The 15,087-nt window shown below is 51.5% G+C and overlaps 1 protein-coding gene across 3 annotated transcripts in view; it reads right to left on the bottom strand.

The window, feature by feature from the left end:
- LOC144943835 (insulin-like growth factor 2 mRNA-binding protein 3-B) overlaps positions 1 to 6,730 on the bottom strand; it is a 99,323-nt gene extending 92,593 nt beyond the window's left edge. For all 3 annotated transcript variants that reach the window (XM_078871686.1, XM_078871691.1, XM_078871692.1), the window contains exon 1: positions 6,200 to 6,730. In XM_078871686.1, coding sequence (XP_078727812.1) covers positions 6,200 to 6,377 — 178 coding nt within the window. In that variant the 5' untranslated portion in view covers positions 6,378 to 6,730. The remainder of the gene's footprint in view (positions 1 to 6,199) is intronic.
- Between the last annotated feature and the right edge of the window lie 8,357 nt (positions 6,731 to 15,087).

Below are 15,087 nucleotides of genomic sequence, written 5' to 3'. Positions count from 1 at the left end.
TGGATGGCGAAGGTAGTGGTGGTGGTCTGACACGAGGATAGGGGCAGTCAGTCACGACCATGCCCCACCACCAACAACATTAGTGACAAAGCCACGGTTCTACTCCAACAAGAGAGGGCCCCCCCCCAACAACATTGATGACAAAGCCACGGTTCGACTCCAGCAAGAGAGAGCCCCCCCCCCCCCAACAACATTGGTGACAAAGCCACGGTTCGACTCCAGCAAGAGAGGGCCCCCCCAACAACATTGGTGACAAAGCCACGGTTCTACTCCAACAAGAGAGGGCCCCCCCCAACAACATTGGTGACAAAGCCACGGTTCGACTCCAGCAAGAGAGGGCCCCCCCAACAACATTGGTGACAAAGCCACGGTTCTACTCCAACAAGAGAGGGCCCCCCCCAACAACATTGGTGACAAAGCCACGGTTCGACTCCAGCAAGAGAGGGCCCCCCCCCAACAACATTGGTGACAAAGCCACGGTTCGACTCCAGCAAGAGAGGGCCCCCCCAACAACATTGGTGACAAAGCCACGGTTCTACTCCAGCACGAGAGCCCCCCCCCAACAACATTGGTGACAAAGCCACGGTTCGACTCCAGCACGAGAGCCCCCCCCAACAACATTGGTGACAAATCCACGGTTCGACTCCAGCACGAGAGGGCCCCCCCCAACACCCTCATCTCGAGGCTTTACCCAGAGAATTAGAGAATTGAAATCCCCCCGACAGAAACTAAAACACACGGACGAGAGCTACCGACTACGAACATCATCATCGCGTGGTGGTGGTGGGGATGACGGCGGTGTTTTTTGTTGTAGCTCGATGTATTTACGATAATAGAAATGGGACAAATTACAACTTCACCCCGCTAGCCCGTGGAGGTGGTGGCATTCTCACCACCAACCCACCACCACCCCACCACCAACACGCCACGCACCACCACCAACCCACCACCAAGCACCACCACCCCACCGACCATCCACCACCACCACCACGCCACGCACAGACCACCCACCACCCCACTACCACCAACCAACCCACCCACCACCACCCACCACCACGCCCCTACCACCACCACTATACTCTGATTTTCGCGATAACCGTGGCTAGCGCGAGTCGGTGCTGTGTGGGTTAAGAAGATAATAGTTTGTTGTTGTTGGTTGTTGTTGTTGTTGTTGTTGTTTAAGAGTAGGGGGCACCCCCCCCCCTGTCGCTCTGCACGCCGAGTTGGCCCGGGGTATACAAAAGGGGAAAGGCAGTGGACATGGCGGGAACACAACACACACACTACTACTACCACTACTACCACTACACACATTGCTACTATTACTACACACACACTGTTACTACCACTACACACACACACTGCTACTACTACTACCACTACACACACACTACTACTACTGCCACTACTACCACTACACACACACATTGCTACTACTACTACACACACTGCTACTACTACTACCACTACTACCACAACACACACACACTGCTACTACTACTACCACTACTACCATTACACACACACTGCTACTACCACTACTACACACACCACACACACTGCTACTCCTACTACCACCACTACTACACACACACTGTTACTACTACTACACACACAACACACACTGCTACCACTACACACACACTACCACTACTACCACTACTACACACACTCTGCTACTACTACTACACACACACTGCTACCACTACTACACACACACTACTACCACTACTACACACAAACTGCTACTACTACTACACACACTACTACCACACACACTGCTACCACTACTACCACTACACACACACACTACTACACACACACACTACTACACACACACTACTACCACTACTACACACACTGCTACTACCACTACACACACTACATCACACAACACTGCTACAACTACCACTACACACACACACTGCTACTACACACACACTACTACTACCACTACACACAACACACACTGCTACTACTACCACTACACACAACACACTGCTACTACCACTTCACACACTACCACTACTACACACACACTGCTACTACTACCACTACACACACTACCACTACACACACTGCTACCACTACTACCACTACACACACCACACTGCTACTACCACTACACACACTACCACTACTACACACACACTGCTACTACTACCACTACACACACTACCACTACACACACTGCTACCACTACTACCACTATACACACTACCACTACACACACTGCTACCACTACTACCACTACACACACTACCACTACACACAACACACTGCTACTACCACTTCACACACTACCACTACTACACACACACTGCTACTACTACCACTACACACACTACCACTACACACACTGCTACCACTACTACCACTACACACACTACCACTACTACACACACACTGCTACTACTACCAATACACACACTACCACTACACACACTACTACTACACACACACACTACTACTACCACTACACACAACCCACACTGCTACTACTACCACTACACACAACACACACTGCTACTACTACCACTACACACACTACCACTACTACACACACACTGCTGCCACTACCACTACACACACACACTGCTACTACTACTGCTGCTGGTGTATATAACAAACATTAGTGTACACACAGGCATGCGGGACATATTTATGTTAACAATATCGCTCACGTGTGTGTGTTCATTACGAAGTGTGGTGCCTTGTGGTTGCAGTGTGGATGTTGTGCTCCATCAACACACGAACTACCACCACCACCAACACCACCACCATCAACACCACCACCACCACACTAGGGACCATCATCACACGGACCTCCACCACCATCAACACCACCACCACACTAGGGACCATCATCACACGGACCTCCACCACCATCAACACCACCACCACACTAGGGACCATCATCACACGGACCTCCACCACCATCAACACCACCATCACCACCACTATCACACCACACCACGAACCATCACCATCATCACACGGACCTCCATCACCAACACACGGCCCACCACATTAGGGACCACCACACTAAGGACCATCAACAACACAAGGGACCATCACCATCATCACACGGCCCACCACATTAGGGACCATCAGTGATCCATAATTACACGGCCCACCAACTCCATCACCGCACCACCATCATCATCACCACCATCACTAGAGTGACCATCGTCCGTGTTTTGTGCGGCTAAGTCCCCAACATCTCGCGCAAACATTAACACGAGCGAGCCTCCTTCATTAAACATCACAGAGATTCATTAAACATCACAGAGATTAATTAAACATCACAGAGATTCTCACATTTCCCACACCAAGAGGCGACGTTCTAGCCAATGGAAAGCCGACTTTGACTAAGCGTGGTGTGTTGTGTGTGTTTTTTGTGTGTGTGGTGTGTGTTGTGTTATGTGTTGTGTGTGTGTTGTGTGTGTGTTGTGTGTGTTGTATGCTGTGTGTGGTGTGTGTGTGTTGTGTGTGGTGTGTTGTGTGCTGTGTGTGTGTTGCGTGTGTTGTGTGTGTGTTGTGTGCTGTGTGTTGTGTGTGCTGTGTGTGTTGTGTGTGTGTTGTGTGTGTGTGTTGTGTGTGTGTGTTGTGTGTGTGTTGTGTGTGTGTTGTGTGGGTTGTGTGTTGTGTGTTATGTGGGTTGTGTGTGTGTGTTGTGTGTGCTGTGTGTGTTGTGATGTGTGTGTTGTGTGTGTGTTGTGTGTGTGTGGTGTGTGTGTTGTGTGTGTGTTGTGTGTGTGTGGTGTGTGTGTGGTGTGTGTGGTGTGTTGTGTGTGTGTGGTGTGTGTGTGGTGTGTGTGTTGTGTTGTGTGTGTTGTGTGTGTGTGTTGTGTACACGAGAGAGAGATAAGCATGTGAGTGAGGATGTGTTAGAGTTACATGTTGGACGAGTTTATATTTCAAGTGCGTTACGTGAGAATGATAACTGCACGTGTTGGTGTGTCTTTGAGATTGTGAATCTGTATTGTGGGTCCTTACTGCTGCATCAGTGAGTGTCTATGCTGTGTATCTATACAAGTGAAGCAATGTGAGGCTATGTACTCTGTGTGAGTTTGTGTCCGTGAGTGAATGTATTTGTGTATGCGAGTGAATCTGAAAGTGAATCTTGATGTCTGTGAATGAGCCTATCGTTCCATGTGTATGTGAGTGAGTTAACATGCACGAGTCTGTATGTGAGTCTGTATGTATGTCTGTATGTAGATGCATGTGAGTGTGTATGTATGTATAGGCGAGTCTCAGTGTGTCTGTGAGCCGATGTCTGTGAATGAGTCTCTGTATCATCCTGCATGGATGTGAATGAGAGGACATGGGTCTGCATCGTCTCTAACACGCCTTGTGAGTGAATGGGTGAGCACCCACGTGGATCTGGGTGTTTGTGGATGATGATGGGTGGTGGATGATGGTGGATGATGGGTGATGGATGATGATGATGATGGGTGATGGTTGGATGGTGTGGTGCCCTGTGAGTGGCGAGTGAGTGAATGGGTGCGTGAATGGGTGAGCACCCACGTGGATCTGGTGGGTGTTGGTGGATGGTTGTTGGTGGATGATGATGGATGATGGGTGATGGATGATGATGATGGGTGATGGTTGGATGGTGTGGTGCCCTGTGAGTGGCGAGTGAGTGAATGGGTGCGTGAATGGGTGAGCACCCACGTGGATCTGGTGGGTGTTGGTGGATGGTTGTTGGTGGATGATGATGGGTGGTGGATGATGATGATGATGATGATGGTGGATGATGGGTGATGGATGATGATGATGGGTGATGGTTGGATGGTGTGGTGCCCTGTGAGTGGCGAGTGAGTGAATGGGTGAGCACCCACGTGGATCTGGTGGGTGTTGGTGGATGATGGGTGGTGGATGATGATGGGTGGTGGGATGTTGATGATGGTGGATGATGGTGGATGATGGGTGATGGATGATGATGATGGGTGATGGTTGGATGGTGTGGTGCCCTGTGAGTGGCGAGTCAGTGAATGGGTGAGCACCCACGTGGATCTGGTGGGTGTTGGTGGATGGTTGTTGGTGGATGATGATGGGTGGTGGATGATGATGGTGGATGATGGTGGCTGATAGGTGATGGTTGGATGGTGTGGTGCCCTGTGAGTGGCGAGTCAGTGAATGGGTGAACACCAACGTGGATCTGATGGGTGTTGGTGGATGATGGGTGGTGGATGATGATGATGGTTGGTGGATGATGATGGGTGGATGGTGGAGTGCCTTGTGAGTAGAGAGTGAGTGAATGAGTGAGCACCAACGTGGATCTGGGTGTTGGGGGATGGATGGTTGATGGATGGTTGGTGGATGATGGGTGGTGGATGATGGGTGGTGGATGATGGGTGGTGGATGATGGGTGGTGGATGATGGGTGGATGGTGTGGTGCCCTGTGAGTAGAGAATGAGTGAATGAGTGAGTGAACGGGTGAGCACCAATGTGGATCTGGGTGGTGGATGATGATGGGTGGTGGATGATGATGATGGGTGGTGGATGATGGGTGGTGGATGATGATGATGATGGGTGGTGGATGATAATAGGTGGTGGTGGTGGATGATGGATGGTGGATGATGATGATGGGTGGTGGTGGATGATGATGATGGTGGTGATGGATGATGGTGGATGATGATGATGGTTGTTGTGTTGCTCTGTGAGTAGCGCTCGTGTGAGTGAACGACCGACCACCAGCGTGTTCGCCTGGCGGTGTATACTGTCCTGTGTGTATATACACCTTTAACAGATGATGCTGCTGCTCATGATGCTCATGATGATGGTGATGATGCTCATGATGGTGATGATGATGATCATGATGATGCTGATGATGCTGATGATGATGCTGATGATTATGCTCATGATTATGCTCATGATTATGCTCATGATTATGCTCATGATGATGATGCTCATGATGATGATGATGCTCATGATGATGATGATGCTCATGATGATGATGATGCTCATGATGATGATGATGCTCATGATGATAATGCTCATGATGATAATGCTCATGATGATAATGCTCATGATGATAATGCTCATGATGATAATGCTCATGATGCTGATGATGATGCTGATGATGCTGATGATGCTGATGATGATGCTGATGATGATGCTGATGATGATGCTGATGATGATGATGCTGCTGATCATGCTGCTCATGCTGCTTCTGCTGTTGCCATCAACCCACCCGAGAGCGTCTCGATGGCTCGCAGAGCCCCCGTCTCGTCGGGGCAGTCGACGAAGGCGAAGCCGCCCGCCTTGAGCACGAAGTGCCCCAGCCAGGGCAGCTGCCGCTCCGAGAAGAGCGACTCCAGGTCGCCCGCCGCCGCCGACTCGCTCACGTTGCCGATGTACAACTTGTTCATGGCTACCCCCCTACTACACGTGGTGGTGGTGGTGCTGGTTGTTGTGGTGGTGGTGGTTGTGGTTGTTGTTGGGGTGAGTCGTCCACTGATTAATTAATCGAAGGCAGCAGCAGCAGCAGTGGCGGCGGCGTTATAAACAACAGCAACTACGACGACTATTTAAACAACTATTTAAACAACAACAACAACTATATCAACAACAACCACCACCAGCCCTCCCCCCAAGGGCACCCCGAGCGGAACTCGTCCAAGACCACGACTCGCCCCAACTCCTCCACTCGCTCAGGTCGAGCACAACAAAGGCGATTGTTGTTGTTGTTGGTGGTGATGTTGTTGATGCTGTTGATGCTGTTGTTGTTGTTGACCGGGAATAAGTCGTCCCCCCACCCCCGACCCCCCCCAACAATCCTCCCACCAGCGTCGTCAACTCCGCCTCGCTGCTGGTGCTAGACGACAGAAGAGACGGTGGCGGTGGTTGTTGTGGTGGTTGTTGTTGTTGGTGGTGGTTGTTGTTGTGTTGGTTGTTGTTGATGGTCGAGCGACCGAGGTCAGCCCTAGCTGGCGACGGGGCAGATGGAAGAAGCGCGGTTGTTGCTGCTGCTGCTGTTGTTGTTGGTGGTGGTGGTAGTGGTGCTGCTGGTGGTGGACGATGTTGATGAAGAGGAGAAGAGATGTAGCGGCTGCCTGTGGTGATGGTGGTGGTGGAGGGGAGCCGACTGCGAGTAAAATGTCGCCGAGCCGACACGCGGAGGGCTTCGGGGCTGAAGCGCCGCCTCGAAATAAAATCGCTCCCGAAAAATGCGCGGAAAATCGCATCCGCTGCCGCCACCACCAACCACGAGCAGCACCAACCCAGCACAGCAGCAATAGCAGCACCACCACCAGCACAGCACCACGACAACAGCACCACTACCACCACAGCACCACCAACCACTACCACCACAGCACCACCAACCACGACCAGTACCACCACAGCACCACCACCAGCACCAACAACCACGACCACCAGCACCACCAACCACGACCACTACCACCACAGCACCACCAACCACGACCACTACCACCACAGCACCACCACCAGCAGCACCACAGCACCAACAACCACGACCACCAGCACCACCAACCACGACCACAACCACAGCACCACCACCACTACCACCACAGCACCACCACTAGCACCAACAACCACGACCACCAGCACAACCAACCACGACCACCAGCACCACCAACCACTACCACCAGCACCACCAACCACGACCACTACCACCACAGCACCACCACCAGCACCAACAACCACGACCACCAGCACCAACAACCACGACCACCAGCACCACCAACCACTACCACCAGCACCACCAACCACGACCACTACCACCACAGCACCACCACAGCACCACCAACCACGACCACCAGCACCACCAACCACGACCACCAGCACCACCAACCACGACCACTACCACCACAGCACCAGCACCAACAACCACGACCACCAGCACCACCAACCACGACCACCAGCACCACCAACCACGACCACTACCACCACAGCACCACCACCAGCACCAGCACCAACAACCACGACCACCAGCACCACCAACCACGACCACAACCACAGCACCACCACCACTACCACCACAGCACCACCACTAGCAGCAACAACCACGACCACCAGCACCACCAACCACGACCACTACCACCACAGCACCACCACCACAACCACAGCACCACCACCACTACCACCACAGCACCACCACTAGCACCAACAACCACGACCACCAGCACCACCAACCACGACCACCAGCACCACCAACCACGACCACTACCACCACAGCACCACTACCACCACAGCAGCACCACCAGCAGCAACAACCACGACCACCAGCACCACCAACCACGACCACCAGCACCACCAACCACGACCACTACCACCACAGCACCAACAACTACGACCACCAGCACCACCAACCACGACCACTACCACCACAGCACCACCACTACCACCACAGCACCACCACCAGCACCAACAACCACGACCACCAGCACCACCAACCACGACCACCAGCACCACCAACCACGACCACTACCACCACAGCACCACTACCACCACAGCAGCACCACCAGCAGCAACAACCACGACCACCAGCACCACCAACCACGACCACCAGCACCACCAACCACGACCACTACCACCACAGCACCAACAACTACGACCACCAGCACCACCAACCACGACCACTACCACCACAGCACCACCACTACCACCACAGCACCACCACCAGCACCAACAACCACGACCACCAGCACCACCAACCACGACCACTACCACCACAGCACCACCACTACCACCACAGCACCACCACCAGCACCAACAACCACGACCACCAGCACCACCAACCACGACCACTACCACCACAGCACCACCACTACCACCACAGCACCACCACCAGCACCACCAACCACGACCACCAGCACCACCAACCACGACCACTACCACCACAGCACCACCAACCACGACCACTACCACCACAGCACCACCACCAGCACCAAAGCACCACCACTAGCACTACCAGCAGCAGCACCACCAGCAGCAGCACCACAGCAGCAACAGCAGCACCAACCACGACCACCAACCACGACCACCACCAGCACCACCAGCACGACCACCACCACTACCAGTACGTGAGTCGGAAGGAGCGAGGGTGGAAGAAGAGAGTGGGGGGAGAGTAGAGAGAGTGTGGGGAGTAGAGAGTGTGTTTGGGAGAGTAGAGAGAGTGGGGGGAGAGTAGAGAGAGAGTGGGGAGAGTAGAGAGAGAGAGAGTGGGGAGAGTAGAGAGAGTGGGGGGAGAGTAGAGAGTGTGGGGAGAGTAGAGAGAGTGGGGAGAGTAGAGAGAGTGGGGAGAGTAGAGAGAGTGGGGAGAGTAGAGAGAGTGGGGGGAGAGTAGAGAGAGTGGGGGGAGAGTAGAGAGAGTGTGGGGAGAGTAGAGAGAGAGTGGGGAGAGTAGAGAGTGTGGGGAGAGTAGAGAGAGTGTGGGGAGTAGAGAGAGTGTGGGGAGAGTAGAGAGTGTGTGGGGAGAGTAGAGAGTGTGTGGGGAGAGTAGAGAGAGTGTGGGGAGAGTAGAGAGAGTGGGGGGAGAGTAGAGAGAGTGGGGGGAGAGTAGAGAGAGTGGGGGGAGAGTATAGAGAGTGGGGGGAGAGTAGAGAGAGTGGGGAGAGTAGAGATAGTGGGGAGAGTAGAGAGTGTGGGGGGAGAGTAGATAGTGTGGGGGGAGACTAGAGAGAGTGGGGGGAGAGAGTGTGGGGAGAGAGAGAGAGTGGGGGGAGAGTAGAGAGTGTGGGGGGAGAGTAGAGAGAGTAGGGGGAGAGTAGAGAGTGTGGGGGGAGTAGAGAGAGTGGGGGGAGAGTAGAGAGAGTTGGGGGAGAGTAGAGAGAGTGGGGGGAGAGTAGAGAGAGTGGGGAGAGAGTGGGGAGAGTAGAGAGTGGGGGGAGAGTAGAGAGTGTGGGGAGAGTAGAGAGAGTGGGGGGAGAGTAGAGAGAGTGGGGGGAGAGTAGAGAGTGGGGGGAGAGTAGAGAGAGTGGGGGGAGAGTAGAGAGTGGGGGGAGAGTAGAGAGAGTGGGGGGGAGAGTAGAGAGAGTGGGGGGAGAGTATAGAGAGTGGGGGGAGAGTAGAGAGTGGGGGTAGAGTAGAGAGTGGGGGGGGGGTAGAGAGTGGGGGGAGAGTAGAGAGAGTGTGGGGAGAGTAGAGAGTGGGGAGAGTAGAGAGAGTGTGGGGAGAGTAGAGAGTGGGCGGAGAGTAGAGAGTGGGAGGGAGTAGAGAGAGTGGGGGGAGAGTAGAGAGTGGGGGGGGAGTAGTGAGAGTGGGGGGAGAGTAGAGAGTGGGGTGAGTAGAGAGAGTGGGGAGAGTAGAGAGTGGAGGGAGTAGAGAGAGTGGGGGGAGAGTAGAGAGTGGGGGGGAGTAGAGAGAGTGGGGGGAGAGTAGAGAGTGGGGGGGGGAGTAGAGAGAGTGTGGGGAGAGTAGAGAGTGGGGGGAGAGTAGAAAGTGGGGGGGGGAGTAGAGAGAGTGGGGGGAGAGTAGAGAGTGTGGGGGAGAGTAGAGAGTGTGGGGGGAGAGTAGAGAGTGTGGGGGGGGTGAGTAGAGAGAGTGGGGGGAGAGTAGAGAGTGTGGTGTGTGTGGTTAGAGTAGAGAACGTGCGGTGAGAGAGTTTTGTACTGTGATGAGCGGAAAGTGTTGAGTAGACATCGTAGTGAGAGGGTGCAGTGTATTGAGTGGTGACAGAGAGTTGCGTGGCTAAGGGTGGAGTGAGTGAGTTGGGAGAGTAGAGATAGGGGCGAGAGTTTTCAGTTGAGTCGAGAGAGGGTATGAGAATAGGGTAGAGAATATTACTGGTAGCAACGAAGTGAACCAGCCTACAATAGATTATATCGTCCGTCCGTCCGTCCGATGTCCGATTAGGTGTAGCAACATCGCCCCCTACTGCAAACACTTGGCAGGACCCTACAAAAACCTTTAGACTCAGTGAGGCTTTCCTGGCTGAACAAGTGTGACATTCCCTTAATATTCCCTGAGATAGTTTTCAATTAAAACATTTAAATTAAAAATTAACTCACAGCGGCCTAAAGCCTACAGCTAGGCCTAAAGCCTAGAACTAGGCCTCAAACTCTCCCTTCGTATCGTACCCCCGCCATTTCATTGTATTATAGCCATTCATTTGTTCGTTCCTACCAGCCCACCCCGCAGGGACCTGTTGTGTGAAAGGGTGACACTGATGTCGTCTATATTTTAGTTTATTTACGTGGTGGTTTGGCTGCTGCAGCCCCTTACTATTAAAATTCCTTCCCTTTGTTACTGCTAACCCTACCTCCTCCCTTTGATGCTGCTAATCCTACATAATGCACGGGCATAATATGACTTTGAGACCCCCCCCCCCACCTCCTACGCATTTCACAAGTAGTGACTAATCCCATATCTGCATTTTCCATAAATATGCTAAATTCCTCTGTTGATATGCAAATTCCTTTGTCAAGGCGCTCTTCCTCCCCTAACCTAGCTTAAATATACGCTGCCAAGCTTGGTGGTGTTCATTCAGACGCTGTCTTTTCAACAGACCTGTTTGGCGGAAATGTCGTGAGAATTGTATTTTATTGTTTTATTTTTATTATTTTATTATTTCCCTTCTATGTGACTTTACCGAAAGAATCAAGAAGATGCTATATATCCTTAGATTGGGGTCGAATTATCTTCCATATCAACAACCCTAGAAAGCTGTTGATCTCCTCATTCAATGCATTCGCTCCCTTATACACTCAATGACTACAACACACGAGGAAACTCTTTCAACCAATGGCTACAATTCCACCAAATCCCCTTTCAAACGTGTGACGCACCAGGGATGCCCTTTCTCTCCCCTACTTTTCACGATTGCCATTAAGCGATCATCTGGCAGGAGACATTAGGGAAGGGGAAAAAAACACAACAACAATTGGTGAACGTTTTGTGAGACAAAACCCAGAAGATTAGCCTGCGTGCATATAGAATGCTGCTGGTTCTCACTAACGCAGGCCAATCTATCCCAGCCCTTCTAAACCTCATTGAAGAATGCGGTCAAGCCACTGGATATAAAGTCAACCCACGCGAAGCGTTGATAATGCCACTCGAGCCAAACTACCCACAGCTAGGCCCTGTATTTACAAAATTATGTGGGGTCCCTTTCAACTGCAATACTCAAGTGTACATATCCCCAGTAACCATTCCAAACTCTTTGCAAATCATCGTGATAAGAAGATCCTTATTCTGGGATTGCCTTCCTTTGACATCATCCGGGACAATAAACTTGACTAAGATGACGATATACCCAAAATTCATACACTTATTTCGTATGTTTTCAACCCTTAACCCATCCTCTTTAAATAACTCCACCACCAGATCTCATTTACATTTGGCAACGAAAAAAACACGAAAAAAACGTCGTATTAACTTTTACTCTTTCACTTCACCCACGCATGAAGGTGTATTTTCTCCCCCTGACTTTTGCAAGTGTAAGGGATGCCGAGAGCCAAACTCCTGTGAGGAAATAAGGGGCCGTCCATAAATAACGTCATGCACCTATGGGGGGGGGGGGGGGTCAGACATTTGTGACGATGTGTGACGAGGGGGGGGGGGGGTTGAGAAATGTGACGTCACATCAAAAGCGCAACTTTAAATAAATATAGACAACACGTTCTACTTAATTATATAAACTTTTTAATAAATGTTTTCTCCTACAACATCAGAGTGCAGCGCCACTTTAAATACGCACTACAATGACAATAGTTTAAAGCGATTTGAAGCATGTTTTATTTATTGGGGGGGGGGGGGGGCAGAGCTTTGTGACGTCATATTTGAGGGGGTCTGACTTTTTTGTGACGCCGTGTGACGAGGGGGGGGGGGGGGGTCAAAATTGTCCAAAATCGCGTGACGTCATTTATGGACGGCCCCTAAGTTGTAAGAGCGTGCTTGATTCTCATTGGCGAGGAACTATCACAGGGGAAGCCGACATCGATGTGCACAACGATCCGATTTGAAGGTGGGGAACATTCAAATCTAATTGGTCGTCACGGCAAAACTGACTTAAATGAGTGGTCGGTTGGGATAAACGAATGGGATTGTTGGAGGGTCTTGGAAAGTTCGAGAAAGGGTGGTGAATATAATAAGGGGAAGAGGTAGAAGGGGGTTTGAGACGCCTACATAGAGAAATCCACTGATGTGTGACTCGCTGTACTGAAGACGAAGCGCAAGACCCGTCCGAGGGTTGGAAGAGCTTCACACAAGGTGCTCGTGTGGTGGTCATGATTGACACACACGCGCCACAACCAGGGGGAGCGGTAGAGAAACCGGTCCGGACCGGTCGGGCCAACGGCGGTTGGAACCCCTCTGAGGGGAGGGGGGCTGCCTGATGCCACGATCCCCCAGAACCCCGCCCCTCAGGGAGAAAGAGTATATAAGGCGGGTCCCTGAGAGCGCCGAAGCCAGAAGCCGCCTGGAGAAGAAGAAGACCCTGGACCCCAAGCCGCCGACGTCCTTCTAAGGGCCGGGCTCAGTGCGGTGCCAGTGGTCACGAGGTTAGGACCCTGAGGTTCCCTCCGCCTGATGCCCTTGTGAGGGCCAGGTCCGGACAGACCAGTGGTCAGGGACCCACCGGGCCTGCGGTGGGTCAGCCTCCCCTAGGTCTAGCCAGCCGGAGGGCTGGAGTAGACAGAGTTGTAGGTACGATAGCCCGGAGGCTGTACCTCCCCAGGTTGTGAGTGAAAGGGGCCATTACCCCTTTGTGTTAGGGTTTAAGTGTAAACTGTTTGGTATAATAAACCGTGTTGCCTCTACGAAGACTCCGTCTCCCTACAAGAACATTACACTTGTTCAGTGAGAGATGTAACATAGCAGAACCTGGAATGAAGCTCAATCGCACCCGGGTCGCTGTTAAGATCAACAATAAATATACTAGGCTCTGTGAATTTCAACAATGAAACGAATATGAAAGCACTCAGGGGATTATTAGCACAAAACTGAAAAAAACAAGAAACCCATCAATTGCTCGATTTGTCTATAAAGTTGTACAACATCCAGCGCTAGAACATATCATGCTCAACCAAATTGAGAAGGACTAAAGCTCTAAGCCCCCAGTTGTACTCTCTCCCCGTGTGTCAGTTAACATACTTCACATGAATTTCGATTTAAAGCTTTCATGACTGCAGGGATTCATCTTCAATTGTGATGTATGCCTTTTTGTTAGTAGCTCAGCTTATTGGAGAGTATATTTAGTATATTGATGATACTGATGTAGTTTATATTTTAGTTTTTACGTGGTGGTTTAGCTGCTGCAGCTCCATACTATTAACATTCCTTCCCTTTATTAATGCTAACCCTACTCCCTCCCTTTGATGCTGCTAATCCTGCATAATGCACGGGCATAATATGACTTTGAAACCCCCCGCCCACCTCCTACGCATTCCACAAGTAGTGACTAATCCCATATCTGCATTTCCCATAAATATGCAAATTCCTCTTGATATGCAAATTCCTTTGTCAAGGCACTCTTCCCCCTCGAACCCAGCTTAAATATACGCTGCCAAGCTGTCTTTCCGACAGACCTGTTCTTCACCTGAGGACGGCTGCTTGCGTTGTGGCCGAAACGTTGTGAGAATTATTTTATTATGTTTTATTTTTATTATTTTATTATTTCCCTTCTACGTGACTTTACCGAAAGAACCAAGAAGATACTTCACATGTTGATGTGGTATTATGGTAATTAACTTCACTAACTTGTGATGGTTTTACCAAGTAAGGCCCATTAAGCAATGTAAGCTCTTCTTCAGAAGCGACCTGGCCACAAATGACAGCTCAACGACGTGGCCAATCACGTGCAAATGTATAGCAGCAATATTCTCTAAACGCGTTTTCTTTCTAAATGTGGCGGGATAAAGCCGGAGGACCCAGAGAAAAATCCACGCGACCGCGGGGGAGAGAGAATATGCAAACTCCAAATATACAGCAGCAGGCGTCGGGGTTAGGGATTGAACCACGACCTCCGGCATAGGCATACCAGGCGAGGCTGACCCACGCCGTGCCGGCCTTCAAGGAGCAGTGGGCGATGAAGGAGGCCGTGTGCTCGGTGGCAGATGACGGGTAGCTCTGCATGCAGTTATGAGCTACCCGTCGGAGGCCGTCAAACTGCGAGAAGGG

Source organism: Lampetra fluviatilis, chromosome 2, assembly GCF_964198595.1.
Source record: "Lampetra fluviatilis chromosome 2, kcLamFluv1.1, whole genome shotgun sequence".
NCBI classification, from domain to species: domain Eukaryota; kingdom Metazoa; phylum Chordata; class Hyperoartia; order Petromyzontiformes; family Petromyzontidae; genus Lampetra; species Lampetra fluviatilis.
The sequence above is the reverse complement of the archived record's forward strand: the minus strand, read 5'-3'. Positions and strand labels throughout refer to the sequence as shown.